At 66.7% G+C, this 16348-nt stretch overlaps 1 protein-coding gene across 1 annotated transcript in view; it reads left to right on the plus strand.

Moving 5' to 3' along the window:
* The window catches only part of RYR1 (ryanodine receptor 1), a 172427-nt gene that overhangs the window by 150322 nt on the left and 5757 nt on the right, over nt 1-16348 (plus strand). The window contains exons 87-102 of the mRNA XM_086872036.1: nt 2093-2197; nt 2824-2905; nt 4444-5783; nt 6174-6241; nt 6884-7055; nt 8385-8471; nt 9408-9638; nt 11109-11239; nt 11912-11954; nt 12077-12207; nt 13396-13456; nt 13552-13698; nt 13778-13912; nt 14007-14163; nt 15841-15905; nt 16010-16110. Of these exons, the coding sequence (XP_086728162.1) occupies nt 2093-2197; nt 2824-2905; nt 4444-5783; nt 6174-6241; nt 6884-7055; nt 8385-8471; nt 9408-9638; nt 11109-11239; nt 11912-11954; nt 12077-12207; nt 13396-13456; nt 13552-13698; nt 13778-13912; nt 14007-14163; nt 15841-15905; nt 16010-16110 (3056 nt within the window). The remainder of the gene's footprint in view (nt 1-2092; nt 2198-2823; nt 2906-4443; nt 5784-6173; nt 6242-6883; nt 7056-8384; nt 8472-9407; nt 9639-11108; nt 11240-11911; nt 11955-12076; nt 12208-13395; nt 13457-13551; nt 13699-13777; nt 13913-14006; nt 14164-15840; nt 15906-16009; nt 16111-16348) is intronic.

A 16348-nucleotide genomic window follows, 5' to 3' on the forward strand; every position in this document is an offset into this window, starting at 1 on the left:
CTGGGACCCCCCCAAATCCACCTGGGACCCCCCCAAACCCACCTGGGAACCCCCCAAACCCCCCATGGCCAAGCAGGTGTTCAACAGCCTGACCGAGTACATCCAGGTGAGACCCCCAGAACACACCTGGGACCCCCCCAAATCCACCTGGGACCCCCCCAAATCCACCTGGGACCCCCAAAACACACCTGGGACCACCCCAAATCCACCTGGGACCCCCCCAGTCCCCTGGGGGTCCCTGTCAGTGTCCCCGTGTCCCCCAGCCCCCCTGTCAGGGTCCCCTGGGGGTCCCTCGGGGGTCCCTGTCAGTGTCCCCATGTCCCCAGGGCCCCCCAGCCCGCCTGTCAGTGTCCCTGTGTCCCCTGGGGGCCCCTCGGGGGTCCCTGTCACTGTCCCCGTGTCCCCGTGTCCATGTCAGTGTCTCCAGGGCCCCTGGGGGTCCCTGTCAGTGTCCCTGTCATTGTCCCTGTGTCCCCGTGTCCCCATCATTGTCGCGGTGTCCCCATGTCCCCATCAGTGTCCCTGTGTCCCTGTGATTGTCCCGGTGTCCCCATGTCCCTGTCAGTGTCCCCGTGTCCCCGTGTCCCCGTGTCCCTGTCAGTGTCCCCGTGTCCCCGTGTCCCCGTGTCCCTGTCAGTGTCCCGGTGTCCCCGTGTCCCCATCATTGTCCCTGTGTCCCTGTCAGTGTCCCGGTGTCCCTGTCAGTGTCCCCATCAGTGTCCCGGTGTCCCCATCATTGTCGCGGTGTCCCTGTCAGTGTCCCGGTGTCCCGGTGTCCCCATCATTGTCCTGGTGTCCCTGTGTCCCCATGTCCCCATCAGTGTCCTGGTGTCCCCAGGGCCCCTGTCATTGTCCCTGTGTCCCTGTCAGTGTCCCGGTGTCCCTGTCAGTGTCCCCATCAGTGTCGCGGTGTCCCTGTCAGTGTCCCCATGTCCCTGTCAGTGTCCCGGTGTCCCTGTGTCCCCATGTCCCCATGATTGTCCCGGTGTCCCCATCAGTGTCCCGGTGTCCCCATGATTGTCCCGGTGTCCCTGTCAGTGTCCCCGTGTCCCTGTCAGTGTCCCCATCAGTGTCCCGGTGTCCCTGTCAGTGTCCCCATGTCCCTGTCAGTGTCCCGGTGTCCCTGTCAGTGTCCTGGTGTCCCTGTCAGTGTCCCCATGTCCCTGTCAGTGTCCTGGTGTCCCTGTCAGTGTCCCCGTGTCCCTGTCAGTGTTCCCGTGTCCCTGTCAGTGTCCCCATCAGTGTCCCGGTGTCCCTGTCAGTGTCCCGGTGTCCCTGTCAGTGTCCCCATGTCCCTGTCAGTGTCCCGGTGTCCCTGTCAGTGTCCTGGTGTCCCTGTCAGTGTCCCCATGTCCCTGTCAGTGTCCCCGTGTCCCTGTCAGTGTCCCCGTGTCCCTGTCAGTGTCCCAGTGTCCCTGTCAGTGTCCCCATCAGTGTCCCGGTGTCCCTGTCAGTGTCCCCATGTCCCTGTCAGTGTCCCCGTGTCCCTGTCAGTGTCCCAGTGTCCCTGTCAGTGTCCCCGTGTCCCTGTCAGTGTTCCCGTGTCCCTGTCAGTGTCCCCATCAGTGTCCCGGTGTCCCTGTCAGTGTCCCAGTGTCCCTGTCAGTGTCCCCGTGTCCCTGTCAGTGTCCCAGTGTCCCTGTCAGTGTCCCCATCAGTGTCCCGGTGTCCCTGTCAGTGTCCCCATGTCCCTGTCAGTGTCCCCATGTCCCTGTCAGTGTCCCAGTGTCCCTGTCAGTGTCCCCATCAGTGTCGCGGTGTCCCTGTCAGTGTCCCCGTGTCCCCGTCAGTGTCCCCATCATTGTCCCGGTGTCCCCATCATTGTCGCGGTGTCCCCAGGGCCCCTGTCAGTGTCGCGGTGTCCCTGTCAGTGTCCCGGTGTCCCTGTCAGTGTCCCGGTGTCCCTGTCAGTGTCCCCGTCATTGTCGCGGTGTCCCCATGTCCCTGTCAGTGTCCCTGTCAGTGTCGCGGTGTCCCCGTCAGTGTCCCCATCATTGTCCCAGTGTCCCCATGTCCCTGTCAGTGTCCCCATGTCCCTGTCAGTGTCCCCGTCAGTGTCCCGGTGTCCCCATCAGTGTCGCGGTGTCCCCAGGGTCCCTGCACGGGGAACCAGCAGAGCCTGGCCCACAGCCGCCTCTGGGACGCCGTCGTCGGCTTCCTGCACGTCTTCGCTCACATGATGAAAAAACTGGCACAGGTGGGGCTGGGGGGACTGGGGGGGACACTGGGGGGGACTGGGGGGACTGGGGGGGGCTGGGGGGACTGGGGGGGACTGGGGGGACTGGGGGGACACTGGGGGGGCACTGGGGGGACTGGGGGGGAATGGGGGGGACACTGGGGGGGCTGGGGGGACACTGGGGGGACTGGGGGGGACTGGGGGGACTGGGGGGGACTGGGGGGGACTGGGGGGCACTGGGGGGGACACTGGGGGACACTGGGGGGACTGGGGGGGACTGGGGGGACTGGGGGGGACTGGGGGGGACTGGGGGGCACTGGGGGGGACACTGGGGGACACTGGGGGGACTGGAGGGACTGGGGGGCTGGGGGGGCTGGGGGGGCTGGGGGGGACTGGGATGGACTGGGATGGACTGGGATGGACTGGGGGTAACTGGGATGGACTGGGGGGGTAACTGGGATGGACTGGGGGTAACTGGGATGGACTGGGGGTAACTGGGATGGACTGGGGGGGACTGGGATGGACTGGGGGTAACTGGGATGGACTGGGATGGACTGGGGGGGAACTGGGATGGGCTGGGGGGTAACTGGGATGGACTGGGGGGTAACTGGGATGAACTGGGGGTAACTGGGAGCTCTGGTGGCCAGGACTCGTCGCAGCTGGGGCTGCTGAAGGAGCTGCTGGACCTGCAGAAGGACATGGTGGTGATGCTGCTGTCCCTGCTCGAAGGTACCCGGGGAGGGACACCTGGCGTGTCCCCGAGGTCCCCAGAGTGTCCCCGGTCCCCACCTGGGGTGTCCCCGAGGTCCCCAGAGTGTCCCCGGTCCCCACCTGGGGTGTCCCCAAGGTCCCCAGAGTGTCCCCTGTCCCCGCCTGGGGTGTCCCCGAGGTCCCCAGAGTGTCCCCTGTCCCCGCCTGGGGTGTCCCCGAGGTCCCCAGAGTGTCCCCTGTCCCCGCCTGGGGTGTCCCCGAGGTCCCCAGAGTGTCCCCTGTCCCCGCCTGGGGTGTCCCCGAGGTCCCCAGAGTGTCCCCTGTCCCCGCCTGGGGTGTCCCCGAGGTCCCCAGAGTGTCCCCTGTTCCCACCTGGGGTGTCCCCAAGGTCCCCAGAGTGTCCCCTGTCCCCGCCTGGGGTGTCCCCGAGGTCCCCAGAGTGTCCCCTGTCCCCACCTGGCGTGTCCCCGAGGTCCCCAGAGTGTCCCCTGTCCCCACCTGGGGTGTCCCCAAGGTCCCCAGAGTGTCCCCTGTTCCCACCTGGGGTGTCCCCAAGGTCCCCAGAGTGTCCCCTGTCCCCACTTGGTGTCCCCTGTTCCCACCTGAGGTGTCCCTGAGGTCCCCAAGGTGTCATATGACCACCCATGTGTCCCTGTCCCCACCTGGCTGTCCCTGTCCCCTCCTGATGTCCCCACCTGGCTGTCCCTGTTCCCACCTGGCTGTCCCTGTCCCCTCCTGATGTCCCCTGTCCCCTCCCCGTGTCCCCCGTGTCCCCTCCTGATGTCCCGTGTCCCCACCCGGCTGTCCCTGTCCCCTCCCCGTGTCCCCTCCCCGTGTCCCGTGTCCCCTCCCCATGTCCCCTGTCCCCTCCATGTGTCCCTGTCCCTACCTGATGTCCCCACCCGGCTGTTCCTGTCCCCTCCCTGTGTCCCCCGTGTCCCCTCATGGTGTCCCCTGTCCCCACCTGGCTGTCCCTGTCCCCAACTGATGTCCCTGTCCCCTCCCCGTGTCCCCCGTGTCCCCACCCGGCTGTGCCTGTCCCCTCCCCGTGTCCCCTCCCCGTGTCCCCTCATGGTGTCCCCTGTCCCCTCCCGGCTGTCCCTGTCCCCTCCCCGTGTCCCCTCCCCGTGTCCCCTCCCCGTGTCCCCTGTCCCCACCCGGCTGTCCCTATCCCCTCCCCGTGTCCCCTCCCCGTGTCCCCTCCCTGTGTCCCCTTGTCCCCTCCCTGTGTCCCCTCACGGTGTCCCCTCCCCGTGTCCCCTCCCTGTGTCCCCGTGTCCCCTGTCCCCGTGTCCCCTCCCCGTGTCCCCTGTGTCCCCTCCCCGTGTTCCCTCCCCATGTCCCCCGTGTCCCCTCCCCGTGTCCCCTGTCCCCGTGTCCCCTCACGGTGTCCCCTCCCCGTGTCCCCTGCCTGTGTCCCCGTGTCCCCTCCCCGTGTCCCCTCACGGTGTCCCCTCCCCGTGTCCCCTGTCCCCTCCCGGCTGTCCCTGTCCCCTGTCCCCGTGTCCCCTCCCGGTGTCCCCGCGCTCTCGGCTGACGCGTCGGCGTCCCGGCAGGGAACGTGGTGAACGGCACGATCGCGCGGCAGATGGTGGACATGCTGGTGGAGTCCTCCAGCAACGTCACCATGATCCTCAAGTTCTTCGACATGTTCCTCAAGCTGCGCGACATCGTCTCCTCCGACGCCTTCCGCCACTTCGTCACCGACCCGCGCGGCCTCATCTCCAAGAAGGATTTCCAGAAGGCCATGGACAGCCAGAAGCAGTACGAGCCCGAGGAGATCCAGTTCCTGCTCTCCTGCTCCGAGGCCGACGAGAACGAGATGATCGACGTGGAGAGCTTCGCCCAGCGCTTCCAGGAGCCGGCGCGCGACATCGGCTTCAACGTGGCCGTGCTGCTGACCAACCTGTCGGAGCACGTGCCGCACGACCAGCGCCTCAAGACCTTCCTGGAGCAGGCCGAGAGCATCCTGGATTATTTCCGCCCTTTCCTGGGCCGCATCGAGATCATGGGGGCGGCGCGGCGCATCGAGCGCATCTACTTCGAGATCAGCGGCGCCAACAAGGCGCAGTGGGAGATGCCGCAGGTGAAGGAGTCCAAGCGGCAGTTCATCTTCGACGTGGTCAACGAGGGCGGCGAGGCCGAGAAGATGGAGCTCTTCGTCAACTTCTGCGAGGACACCATCTTCGAGATGCAGATCGCCTCGCGCATCTCCGAGGAGGAGGCGGCGCGCGAGGAGGAGGAGGAGGAGGAGGAGGAGAGGGAGGAAGAGGAGCCGGCGGCGGAGGCGGGGGCGGCGCTGCCGGCGGGGCTGGGGGTGCTGCGGCGGCTGCTGGGGTCCCCCCAGGCCTGGCGCCGGCGGCTGCGGAGGCTGCGGAAGAAGTCGGGGCGGGAGCTGGCGTGGGAGGCCGGGGCGGGCGTGGGGCGGGCGGCGCTGGGGGGCGTGCTGGGGGGGCTGGGGGTGTTGGGGGCGGTGGGGCGGCTGGCCTGGAGCTCGCTCTTCGGCGGGGGGCTGGTGGAGGGGGCGCAGCGGCTGGGGGTGATGGAGGTGCTGGGCTCCATGCCTGACCCCACCCAGGACGCGGTGGGGGGCGGCGAGGCCGGGGAGGGGGAGCAGGGGGGACCCCCGGAGCCCCAGAGACCCCCCGAGGCGCGGCTGGAGCCCCCCGCGGGCGGCGGGGACGGGCAGGAGGAGGAGGAGGAGGAGGAGGAGGAGGAGGAAGAGGCCAGGCGGAGGGAGGTGAAGGCGGCGCCGGCGGGGCAGGGGGCTCGCAAGGACCCCCATTTCAGACTGGCGGCCCCCGACGCGCCGGGGGGGCTCGGGGATATCGGGGAGCCCCCCGGGGCTGAGCCCCCCACCCCCGAGGGGACCCCCATCCTGCGCAGGAAGATCGGGGTAAGGGGGGGAAGGGGGGATTATGGGGGGGGGGGGGGGGGGGTCCAGGGGTGGTTTGGGGGTGGGGGGGGGAGGTTTCGGGGGTTCCTGATGGGGGATTTGGGGGGATTTGGGGAGGGATTCGGGGGGCCCCCCGTGGAGGGTGGGATGTGCTGGGGGGTCCTGAGGGGCAGTTTGGGGGTCCTGGGGGGGATTGGGGGTCCTGAGGGGCAGTTTGGGGGTCCCAGGGGGGGATTGGGGATCCTGAGGGGCAGTTTGGGGGTCCTGAGGGGCAGTTTGGGGGTCCCAGGGGCAGTTTGGGGGTCCCAGGGGGGGTTTGGGGGTCCCGGGGGGGATTGGGGGTCCCGGGGGGTGATGAGCCCCCCCCCAGACCCCCCCTTGTCCCCCCAGGAGGTGGCAGAGCAGGTGGGGGAGGGGCAGAAGGAGGAGGAGCCCCCGGCCGAGGCCGAGAAAGCCGAGTAAGGAGGGGAATTGGGGGAGGGGGCCTGACCCCTGAGTGACCCCTGAGTGTGACCCCTGAGTGACCCCTGAGTGTGACCCCCTGACCCCTGAGACCCCTGAGTGTGACCCCCTGACCCCCAAGTGACCCCTGACCTCTGAGTGACCCCTGACCTGAATGTGACCCCTGAGTGACCCCTTGACCCCTGAATGACCCCGACCCCTGAGTGACCCCCGAGTGACCCCCTGACCCCTGTGTGACCCCCCTGACCCCTGTGTGACCCCTGACCCCTGTGTGACCCCCTGACCCCCCTGAGTGACCCCCTGACCCCTGTGTGACCCCTGACCCCTGTGTGACCCCCTGACCCCTGTGTGACCCCCTGACCCCTGAGTGACCCCCTGACCCCTGTGTGACCCCCTGACCCCTGTGTGACCCCCTGACCCCCCTGAGTGACCCCTGACCCCTGTGTGACCCCCTGACCCCTGAGTGACCCCTGACCCCCGAGTGTGACCCGAGTGACCCCCTGACCCCTGTGTGACCCCTGACCCCCGAGTGACCCCCTGACCCCCGAGTGACCCCCTGACCCCTGAGTGTGACCCGAGTGACCCGAGTGACCCCTGTGTGACCCCCTGAGCCCTGAGCGCCCCCGTGTGCCCCCCAGCACAGAGAACGGGGAGAAGGGCGGGGGTCCCGGGGGTCCCGAGGGTCCCGAGGAGGAGCCCCGGGCCCCCCCCCGGCGGCGCAAGTCGGTGCCCCGGGAGCGCCGCGAGCCCCCGGCCGAGGGGGGCTTCGACTTCTGGGGGGAGCTGGAGGTGCAGAGGGTCAAGTTCCTGGTAAGGGGGGCCGGGGGGGCTTGGGGAGGGGTCCCGGAGGGGTCTCTGGGGAGGAGGGGTCTGTGTGTGGGGAGGGGGGAGTTTGGGGAGGGGTCCCAGAGGGGAGTCTGTGTGTGGGGAGGGGTCCCAGAGGGGTCTGTATTTGGGGAGGGGTCTCTTTGGGAGGGGTCTGTGTGTGGGGAGGGGGTCAGTATTTGGGGAGGGGTCCCAGAGGGGTCTGTGCTTGGGGTGGGGTCTCTTTGGGAGGGGTCTGTGCTTGGGGAGGGGGTCAGTATTTGGGGAGGGGTCCCAGAGGGGTCTGTGTTTGGGGAGGGGTCTGTGTGTGGGGAGGGGGGAGTTTGGGGAGGGGTCCCAGAGGGGTCTGTATTTGGGGAGGGGTCTCTTTGGGAGGGGTCTGTGTGTGGGGAGGGGTCAGTATTTGGGGAGGGGTCCCAGAGGGGTCTGTGTTTGGGGTGGGAGTCAGTATTTGGGGTGGGGTCAGTATTTGGGGAGGGGTCTCTGGGGCAGGGTGTGTATTTGGGGCGGGGTCTGTGTGTGGGGCAGGGTCAGTATTTGGGGCAGGGTCAGTATTTGGGGCGGGGTCAGCATTCAGGGCGGGGTCAGCATTCCGGGCGGGGTCAGCATTTGGGGAGGGGTCTCTGGGGCAGGGTCAGAATTTGGGGAGGGGTCTCTGGGGCGGGGTCAGCATTCGGGGAGGGGTCAGCATTCGGGGAGGGGTCTCTGGGGCGGGGTCTGCATTCGGGGCGGGGTCAGCATTCGGGGAGGGGTCTCTGGGGCGGAGTCAGCATTCGGGGAGGGGTCAGCATTCGGGGAGGGGTCTCTGGGGCGGGGTCAGCATTCGGGGAGGGGTCTCTGGGGCGGAGTCAGCATTCGGGGAGGGGTCAGCATTCAGGGAGGGGTCTCTGGGGCGGGGTCAGCATTCGGGGCGGGGTGTGTATTCGGGGAGGGGTCTCTGGGGCGGGGTCAGCATTCGGGGAGGGGTCTCTGGGGCAGGGTCAGCATTCGGGGAGGGGTCTCTGGGGCAGGGTCAGCATTCGGGGAGGGGTCTCTGGGGCGGGGTCAGCATTCGGGGAGGGGTCTCTGGGGCAGGGTCAGCATTCGGGGAGGGGTCTCTGGGGCGGGGTCAGCATTCGGGGCGGGGTCAGCATTCGGGGAGGGGTCTCTGGGGCGGGGTCAGCATTCGGGGAGGGGTCTCTGGGGCGGGGTCAGCATTCGGGGAGGGGTCAGCATTCGGGGAGGGGTCTCTGGGGCGGGGTCAGCATTCGGGGCAGGGTCAGCATTCGGGGAGGGGTCTCCGGGGCGGGGTCTGCAGCGTTTGCCCTCCCCCAGAATTACCTGTCGAGGAATTTCTACAACCTGCGTTTCCTGGCGCTGTTCCTCGCCTTCGCCATCAACTTCATCCTGCTCTTCTACAAGGTGGGCTGGGGGCTCGGGAGGGGGGCTGGGGGCTCAGGATGGGGGGCTGGGGGCTCAGGACAGGGGCTGGGGGCACATGAGGGGGGCTGGGGGTTTGGGATGGGGGCTGGGGGCACATGAGGGGGGCTGGGGGCTGGGGAGGGGGGCTGGGGGCACATGAGGGGGGCTGGGGGCTCAGGAGGGGGACTGGGGGCTCGGGACAGGGGCTGGGGGCTCGGGACGGGGGGCTGGGGGCACACGAGGGGGGCTGGGGGCACACGAGGGGGGCTGGGGGCTCGGGACAGGGGCTGGGGGGCTGGGGAGGGGGGCTGGGGGCACATGAGAGGGTCTGGGGGACTGGGGAGGGGGTTTGGGAGGCTGGGGAGGGGGGCTGGGGGTTGGGGAGGGGGTTTGGGAGGCTGGGGAGGGGGTTTGGGGGGCTTGGGAGAGGGGCTGGGGGCACACGAGGGGGGCTGGGGGCTTGGGAGGGGGGACAGGGGGGTGGAGAGGGGATTTGGGGGTCCGGGATGGGTCTGGGGGTCCGGGATGGGGTTTGGGGGTCCGGGATGGGGTCTGGGGGTCCTGGGAGGGGTCTGGGGGGCCCTGGGTCCCCACGGGGCTGCTGAGATGAGGTGGGGACCCCCCAGAGCCGATGGGAGGTCAGGGTGGGGCTGCCCACCCAGGGGGGTTTGGGGACACTTCGGGGGCACTTTGGGGTCACTCTGTGTCCCCTCGGGGGGTCCCTGAGCGTGTCCCCTCGGGGGGGTTTGGGGACACTTTGGGGCCCCTCGGGGGGGGTTTGGGGACAGTTTGGGGTCACTCTGTGTCCCCTCAGGGGGGTGTCACTCCCCGTGTCCCCTCGGGGGGGTTTGGGGACACTTTGGGGCCCCTCGGGGGGGGTTTGGGGTCACCCTGGGGTCACTTTGGGGTGTCCCTGATGGTGTCCCCTCCCCGCAGGTGTCGGAGCACCCCCCGGGCGCTGGGGAGGAGGCCGAGGGCTCGGGGGGCGCGCTCCCCGATGAGGAGGGGTCTGCGGGCGGGGGTCCCGAGGCGGGGGGTCCCGAGGAGCCCGAGGTTTATTATTTCCTGGAGGAGAGCACGGGCTACATGGGCCCGGCCCTGCGGGGGCTGGCGCTGGCCCACACCCTGGTGGCCTTCCTCTGCATCATCGGCTACAACTGCCTCAAGGTGACCACTGAGTGACCGCTGGGTGACCACTGGGTGACCGCTGGGTGACCGCTGAGTGACCCCTGAGTGACCCTGAGTGATCTGAGTGACCATTGAGTGAGCCCTGAGTGAGCCCTGAGTGACCACTGAGTGACCACTGAGTGACCGCTGAGTGACCCCTGAGTGATCCTGAGTGACCCCTGAGTGACCACTGAGTGATCCTGAGTGACCCTGAGTGACCCTGAGTGACCCCTGAGTGACCCCTGAGTGACCGCTGAGTGACCCCTGAGTGACCTCTGAGTGACCCTGAGTGACCATTGAGTGACCACTGAGTGACCCCTGAGTGATCCTGAGTGATCTGAGTGACCCTGAGTGACCATTGAGTGACCTCTGAGTGACCCTGAGTGACCTCTGAGTGACCCTGAGTGACCACTGAGTGACCCCTGAGTGATCCTGAGTGATCTGAGTGACCCCTGGGTGACCCTGAGTGACCCTGAGTGACCCCTGAGTGACCACTGGGTGACCCTGAGTGACCGAGTGACCCCTGAGTGATCCTGAGTGACCATTGAGTGACCTCTGAGTGACCACTGAGTGACCCCTGAGTGATCCTGAGTGACCCTTAGTGACCCTGAGTGACCCCTGAGTGACCTCTGAGTGACCCTGAGTGACCATTGAGTGACCACTGAGTGACCCCTGAGTGATCCTGAGTGACCCTGAGTGACCTCTGAGTGACCCTGAGTGACCATTGAGTGACCACTGAGTGACCACTGGGTGACCCTGAGTGACCACTGAGTGACCCTGAGTGACCAGGTGACCCCTGAGTGACCCCTGAGTGACCCCTGAGTGTCCCCCCAGATCCCCCTGGTGATTTTCAAGCGGGAGAAGGAGGTGGCGCGGCGCCTCGAGTTCTCGGGGCTCTACATCACCCAGTGACCCCTGAGTGACCCCTGACCCCTGAGTGACCCCTGAGTGACCCCTGAGTGACCCCTGAGTGACCCCTGAGTGACCCCTGAGTGTCCCCCCAGATCCCCCTGGTGATTTTCAAGCGGGAGAAGGAGGTGGCGCGGCGCCTCGAGTTCTCGGGGCTCTACATCACCCAGTGACCCCTGAGTGACCCCTGAGTGACCCCTGACCCCTGAGTGACCCCTGAGTGACCCCCGAGTGACCCCCGGGTGTCCCCCCAGATCCCCCTGGTGATTTTCAAGCGGGAGAAGGAGGTGGCGCGGCGCCTCGAGTTCTCGGGGCTCTACATCACCCAGTGACCCCTGAGTGACCCCTGACCCCTGAGTGACCCCTGAGTGACCCCTGAGTGACCCCCGGGTGTCCCCCCAGATCCCCCTGGTGATTTTCAAGCGGGAGAAGGAGGTGGCGCGGCGCCTCGAGTTCTCGGGGCTCTACATCACCCAGTGACCCCTGAGTGACCCCTGAGTGACCCCTGACCCCTGAGTGACCCCTGAGTGACCCCTGAGTGACCCCCGGGTGTCCCCCCAGATCCCCCTGGTGATTTTCAAGCGGGAGAAGGAGGTGGCGCGGCGCCTCGAGTTCTCGGGGCTCTACATCACCGAGCAGCCGCCCGACGATGACGTCAAGGGACAGTGGGACCGGCTGGTGCTCAACGCCCAGTACGGCACTGGGGGGACTGGGGGGACACTGGGGGGAACTGGGGGGGCATTGGGGGGGCACTGGGGGGCACTGGGAGGGCACTGGGGGGGCACTGGGGGGCACTGGGGGGGAACTGGGGGGGCACTGGGGGGCGCTGGGGGGCACTGGGGGGAACTGGGAGGGACTGGGGGACACTGGGGGGCACTGGAGGGGCACTGGGGGGAACTGGGGGGAACTGGGGGACACTGGGGACACTGGGGGGGCACTGGGGGGGCACTGGGGGGGAACTGGGGGACACTGGGGACACTGGGGGGGCACTGGGAGGGAACTGGGGGGCACTGGGGGGGGGCCTGGGGGGCACTGGGGACACTGGGAGGGAACTGGGGGGGCACTGGGGGGGAACTGGGGACACTGGGGGGGCACTGGGGAGTTGTGGGAGGGGGGTTTGGGGGGTGTCTGGGGGATCTGGGGGTGCAGGAGGCCTGGCAGAGGCTTTGGGGGGCACTGGGGGGCAATGGGGAGTTGTGGGAGGGGGATTTGGGGGTGTCTGGGGGTGTCTGGGGGTGCAGGAGGCCTGGCAGAGGTGTCGGGGGGCACTGGGGGTCCGCTGGGGTCCCCCCCTGCACCACCCGGGTTTGGGGGGTGCTGCCACCACCGACCCCCCCCCCAATTTCTCCCCCGACCCCCCGCAGATCCTTCCCCAGCAATTACTGGGACAAGTTCATCAAGAGAAAGGTGAGGGGAGGGGTCCTGGGGCTGGGGACCCCCCACCCATAACCTGGAGGTGACCCCTGACATCCCGAGGGTCTCCCAGCCCGGTGTTTTTGGGGTCCCGCTGAGTCTGGGGGTGCCGGCAGGTGATGGAGAAGTACGGGGACATCTACGGGCGGGAGAGGATCGCGGAGCTGCTGGGGATGGACCTGGCCAGCCTGGAGATGGGGGCGCAGGGCGAGCGCAGGGCCCCCCCCGACAGCTCCCTGCTCACCTGGTGCGCCCCGGGCAGGGGGGGATTTGGGGAGGGGGCCAGGGATTCTGGGTGGGGGCACTCACACACCTCACGGGTCTGGGGGCACTCACACATCTCGTGGGTCTGGGGGCACTCGCGGGTCTGGGGGCACTCACGGGTCTGGGGGTGCTCACACATCTCACGGGTCTGGGGGCACTCGTGGGTCTGGGGGCACTTGTGGGTCTGGGGGCACTTGTGGGTCTGGGGGCACTCATGGGTCTGGGGGCACTCACACATCTCACGGGTCTGGGGGCACTCATGGGTCTGGGGGCACTCACACATCTCACGGGTCTGGGGGCACTCATGGGTCTGGGGGCACTCGTGGGTCTGGGGGCACTCACGGGTCTGGGGGTACTCACACATCTCACGGGTCTGGGGGCACTCATGGGTCTGGGGGCACTCAGGGGTCTGGGGGCACTCACGGGTCTGGGGGCACTCACACATCTCGTGGTTCTGGGGGCACTCGTGGTTCTGGGGGCACTCATGGGTCTGGGGGCACTCACGGGTCTGGGGGCACTCGTGGGGCTGGGGGCACTCATGGGGCTGGGGGCACTCATGGGGCTGGGGGCACTCATGGGTCTGGGGGCACTCGTGGGTCTGGGGGCACTCATGGGTCTGGGGGCACTCGTGGGTCTGGGGGCACTCACACATCTCGTGGGTCTGGGGGCACTCACACATCTCGGGTCTGGGGGCACTCAGGGGTCTGGGGGCACTCACACATCTCGTGGGTCTGGGGGCACTCATGGGTCTGGGGGCACTCACGGGTCTGGGGGCACTCATGGGTCTGGGGGCACTCCTGGGGCTGGGGGCACTCGTGGGTCTGGGGGCACTCATGGGTCTGGGGGCACTCACGGGTCTGGGGGCACTCAGGGGTCTGGGGGTGCTCACGGGTCTGGGGGCACTCATGGGTCTGGGGGCACTCACGGGTCTGGGGGCACTCACACATCTCGTGGGTCTGGGGGCACTCGTGGGTCTGGGGGCACTCGTGGGTCTGGGGGCACTCATGGGTCTGGGGGCACTCGTGGGTCTGGGGGCACTCGTGGGGCTGGGGGCACTCGTGGGTCTGGGGGCACTCACGGGTCTGGGGGCACTCGTGGGTCTGGGGGCACTCAGGGGTCTGGGGGCTCCCCCACACTCTGACACCCCCCCCCGTTTCCCCCCCCCAACCAGGATCACATCCATCGACATCCGCTACCAGATCTGGAAATTCGGGGTGATTTTCACCGATAACGTGAGTGGGGTGGGGCTGTGTGTGTGGGGGGGGGGGGCTGCGGGACCCCCGCCCGGCTCTGGGGTGACCCCTCACCCGTGTGTCCCCCTCCCCAGTCCTTCCTCTACCTCACCTGGTACATGGCCATGTCCCTGCTGGGCCACTACAACAACTTCTTCTTCGCCTCTCACCTGCTGGACATCGCCATGGGCGTCAAGACGCTGCGCACCATCCTGTCCTCCGTCACCCACAACGGCAAGCAGGTCTGCGGGGGGCTCTCCTGGGCTGGCCTGGGGGGCCCCGGGGGTCCCGAGCCCCCTCCTCACGGCTCGGTTGGCGCAGCTGGTGATGACGGTGGGGCTGCTGGCCGTGGTGGTCTACCTGTACACCGTGGTGGCCTTCAACTTCTTCCGCAAGTTCTACAACAAGAGCGAGGATGAGGATGAGCCCGACATGAAGTGTGATGACATGATGACGGTGAGGGACGGGGAGGGGGGGCTGTCCCCCACCCCCCAGCTGGGTTTCTGGGGGGTTCTAGAAGGTTCCCTGAGCCCGCCCCGTGTCCCTGCAGTGTTACCTGTTCCATATGTACGTGGGGGTCCGGGCCGGGGGCGGCATCGGGGACGAGATCGAGGATCCGGCGGGGGATGACTACGAGCTGTACCGCGTCGTCTTCGACATCACCTTCTTCTTCTTCGTCATCGTCATCCTCCTGGCCATCATCCAGGGTGGGCACCCATGGGCAGGGGGGGGCTGGGAGGGGGCTGTGGGACCTTCATCATCATCATCTTCATCATCATCATTATCATCATCATCATCATCTTCATCATCATCATCATTATCATTATCATCATCATCATCATCATCATCATCATCATCATCTTCATCATCATCCTCCTGGCCATCATCCAGGGTGGGCACCCTGCAGGGGGGGCTGGGTGGGGGCTGTGGGACCTTCATCATCATCATCATCATCATCATCATCATCATCATCATCATCATCCTCCTGGCCATCATCCAGGGTGGGCACCCTGCAGGGGGGGCTGGGTGGGGGCTGTGGGACCTTCATCATCATCATCATCATCATCATCATCATCATCATCATTATCATCATCATCATCATCATCCTCCTGGCCATCATCCAGGGTGGGCACCCATGGGCAGGGGGGCTGGGAGGGGGCTGTGGGACCTTCATCATCATCATCATCATCATCATCATCATCATCATCATTATCATCATCATCATCATCATCCTCCTGGCCATCATCCAGGGTGGGCACCCATGGGCAGGGGGCTGGGAGGGGGCTGTGGGACCTTCATCATCATCATCATCATCATCATCATCATCATCCTCCTGGCCTTCATCCGGGGGGGAACCCTGCGGGGGGGGGCTGGGAGGGGGCTGTGGGATCTTCATCATCATCATCATCATCATCATCATCATCATCATCCTCCTGGCCATCATCCAGGGTGGGCACCCATGGGCGGGGGGGCTGGGAGGGGGCTGTGGGATCTTCATCATCATCATCTTCATCATCATCATCATCCTCCTGGCCATCATCCAGGGTGGGAACCCTGCAGGGGGGGGCTGGGAGGGGGCTGTGGGACCTTATCATCATCATCTTCATCATCATCATCATCATCCTCCTGGCCATCATCCAGGGGGGGAACCCTGCAGGGGGGGGCTGGGAGGGGGCTGTGGGACCTTCATCATCATCTTCTTCATCATCATCATCATCATCATCATTATCATCATCATCATCATCTTCATCATTTTCATCATCCTCCTGGCCTTCATCCGGGGGGGAACCCTGCGGGGGGGGGCTGGGAGGGGGCTGTGGGACCTTCATCATCATCATCATCTTCATCATCATCCTCCTGGCCTTCATCCAGGTCCCAGAGGGGGGGCCTGGGGGGCAGCCTGGGGGTCCTGAAAGGGGCAGTGGGGGATCTGAGTGGGATTTGGGGGGATCTGGGGGGATCTGTGTGGGATCTGAGGGGATCTGAGGGGGATTGGGGGGATCTGAGGGAGATCTGAGGGGATCTGAGGGGGATTGGGGGGATCTGAGGGAGATCTGAGGGAGATCTGGAGGGATCTGGGGGGATCTGAGTGGGATTTGGGGGGATCTGGGTGGGATCTGTGTGGAATTTGGGGGGATCTGGGTGGGATTTGGGGGGATCTGAGGGGGATCTGTGTGGAATTTGGGGGGATCTGGGGGGATATGAGGGGGATCTGGGGGGATCTGAGGGAGATCTGAGTGGGATCTGGGGGGATCTGAGTGGGATCTGGGGGGATCTGAGGGAGATCTGAGTGGGATTTGGGGGGATCTGGGGGGATCTGAGGGAGATCTGAGTGGGATCTGGGGGGTCCCACCCCTCTGACCCCTCCCTTTGGTGCCCCCCAGGTCTGATCATCGACGCCTTCGGGGAGCTGCGGGACCAGCAGGAGCAGGTGAAGGAGGACATGGAGGTGAGTCTGGGGTGGTGGGAGGGGGCAGGAAGGTGAGGACCACCCCCCAGATTGCGATTTGGGGTGCAGAGACCCCCCCTCTCTGACCCCCCCCTCCATGGCAGACGAAATGTTTCATCTGCGGCATCGGGAGCGATTATTTCGACACGACGCCCCACGGCTTCGAGACCCACACGCTGGAGGAGCACAACCTGGCCAACTACATGTGAGACCTGGGGGGGCTGGGGGGGATTTAGGGGTGTCTGGGGGGGCCACGGGGGGATTTAAGTGTGTCCTGGAGGGGTCTGGGGGGATTTAGGGGTGTTTGGGGGGGGCATGGGGGGATTTAGGGGGGTTTGGGGGAATTTAGGGGTGTCTGGGGGGGCCACGGGGGGATTTAGGGGGGGTCTGGGGGGGATTTAGGGGGGTCCTGGAGGGGTCTGGGAGGATTTAGGGGTGTCTGG

This window comes from Cyanistes caeruleus, chromosome 38 (assembly GCF_971803275.1).
Source record: "Cyanistes caeruleus chromosome 38, bCyaCae1.hap1.1, whole genome shotgun sequence".
NCBI lineage: Eukaryota > Metazoa > Chordata > Aves > Passeriformes > Paridae > Cyanistes > Cyanistes caeruleus.